This window comes from Nomascus leucogenys, chromosome 12, assembly GCF_006542625.1.
Source record: "Nomascus leucogenys isolate Asia chromosome 12, Asia_NLE_v1, whole genome shotgun sequence".
NCBI classification, from domain to species: domain Eukaryota; kingdom Metazoa; phylum Chordata; class Mammalia; order Primates; family Hylobatidae; genus Nomascus; species Nomascus leucogenys.
Genome location: NC_044392.1, coordinates 42,086,580 through 42,088,706, shown reverse-complemented (window position 1 = coordinate 42,088,706; position 2,127 = coordinate 42,086,580). Strand labels below are relative to the sequence as shown.

Genomic DNA, 2,127 nt, shown 5'->3' with positions numbered 1-2,127 from the left:
GCTGTTCTTCAGTTTTTGCATCTAGAGAGAAACAGTTCATCTTTGTCCTCTCTGCTCTGTTGGATGGTAATAAGATTAAATAATGTATGCAAAAATATTTTGTAATCACAATTTCACTGTAAGGGGCTTACAATATAAAAATAAAAAAACGTAAACAGTTCTATGCCACCTACATGTGCAGAGACATGAGACATATAAGCCCCAGAGAGAGAGTAAGGAGAAAAAGATTTTTTTTTTTTTTGAGATGGAGTCTCGCTGTGTTGCCCAGGCTCGAGTGCAGTGGTGTGAACTTGGCTCACTGCTACCTCCACCTCCTGGGTTCCAACGAGGAGAAAAAGATTTTCTAAAGGACATGGGTTTTATTTGGCTTTGAAAAATGAGTGGTGTCTGGGAAAGAGTAGTGTAGAACAGAGTTGAGAGGAGCAATATCATCAGAGTCAAAATAATGGAATGAAAATGCAGTGTGGAAATTACAGTAACACAGACTCTATTCAAACTTTAGAAGCTCAAAAATAATCAGGTAGCTATGGAGCCTGGAGTTCTGCATGATACCACTGAACTCGCATTTATTCAATGTTGTTTTTAAAATTCAAATACGAGTATTATAATTAGTATACAATTTTTCCATCAACAATTCTATGATGTTATCACCACTACATCCATAAAGATGAGAAAACTGGTCTTATAAATGATAAGTCCTTGCCCAAGATAAGTTAGCATATGCAAGAACTAGGAAATTAGTTTACAACATTTGACTTTAAAAGCCATGTACTTTCTTCTGAATGAGGAAAGAACGTTTCTCCACTCTACTCCTAAAAGAAATAAGTATGAATGTAAAAAAGCAGAGACCTAAGGTTTATTAATCACAGGAATTTTCCCAGCCTATTTGACAGAAATCATCCATCTAGGTTCCTTACATTATTTTTTTCTTTCTCAGATATCATGTGTGATTTAATGAAGAAAGAGAATCACTCTTTGGTGAATGTGTTTATTTTTCAAGGTTTCTCCAGCTTCCGTGAGCACAAGCTCACCCTCTTTGTTGTGTTTCTTACATTGTACATATTCACTCTGGCAGGCAATGTTATCATTGTGAGTATCATTACTATTGATCGTCACCTCCACACCCCCATGTACTTCTTCCTCAGCATGCTGTCAGGTTCAGAGACTATCTACACCCTTGTCATTATACCAAGGATGCTGTTTAACCTCATAGGCCTGAGTCAGCCCATTTCCTTGGCAGGTTGTGCCACTCAGATGTTTTTCTTCATTACTTTGGCTATCAACAACTGCTTCCTGCTCACAGCAATGGGGTATGACCGCTATGTGGCCATCTGCAACCACTTGAGGTACTCAGTCGTCATGAGCAAGAGAGTGTGTATGCAGCTGGTGTGGGGGTCCTGCAGCATTGGCCTAATTGTAGCGATGACACAGGTGTCAGCTGTATTCAGGCTGCCTTTCTGTATTCCGGCTGCCTTTCTGTATTCCAAAGGTGCCCCACTTCTTCTGTGACATCCGACCTGTGATGAAGCTCTCCTGCACTAACACCACAGTCAATGAAATCCTGACTATGATCATCAGTGTGCTGGTGATCCTGATTCCCGTGGGCTTGGTTTTCATCTCCTACATCCTCATCATTTCTACCATCCTCAAGATTGCCTCTGCCAAGGGCAGGAAAAAGGCCTTTGCCACCTGTGCTTCTCATATTACTGTGGTTATTGTCCACTATGGCTGTGCCTCCATTGCTTACTTCAAGCCCAAGTCAGAGAACCCCAGAGATCAGGATCAGCTGATTTCAGTGACCTACACTGTCATTACCCCCCTACTGAACCCTGTGGTGTACACTCTGAGGAACAAAGAGGTCAAAGACGCTCTGTGCAGAGCGATAGGTCAAAAATTCTCCTAACAGAATGGGACCATTTCAAATAGTGTCTTAGAAGATTTTCTAGAGAAGAAACAGTGGAACATTGTGCATGGTCAATAGAGTTAAAAATTTCAAGCCTATCAAGCAGTGGTTGGGTGAGAGGAAGAGAAAACAAAAGGATTCAGCCACTTGAGAAGGGGGAAGGTTCTCCAAAGCACAGCAGGCCTTCATCTCATAAGAGAACAGGGATTTTATAGGGTACAAAT

At 41.1% G+C, this 2,127-nt stretch overlaps 1 protein-coding gene across 1 annotated transcript; it reads left to right on the top strand.

The window, feature by feature from the left end:
• The first annotated feature begins 954 nt into the window (after window positions 1-954).
• Window positions 955-1,903, top strand: LOC100591380 (olfactory receptor 10J1-like). Its single transcript, XM_012511063.1, is given in 2 exon segments — window positions 955-1,455; window positions 1,457-1,903. Coding segments are annotated over 2 exon segments (948 nt in total).
• The last annotated feature ends 224 nt before the right edge of the window (window positions 1,904-2,127 follow it).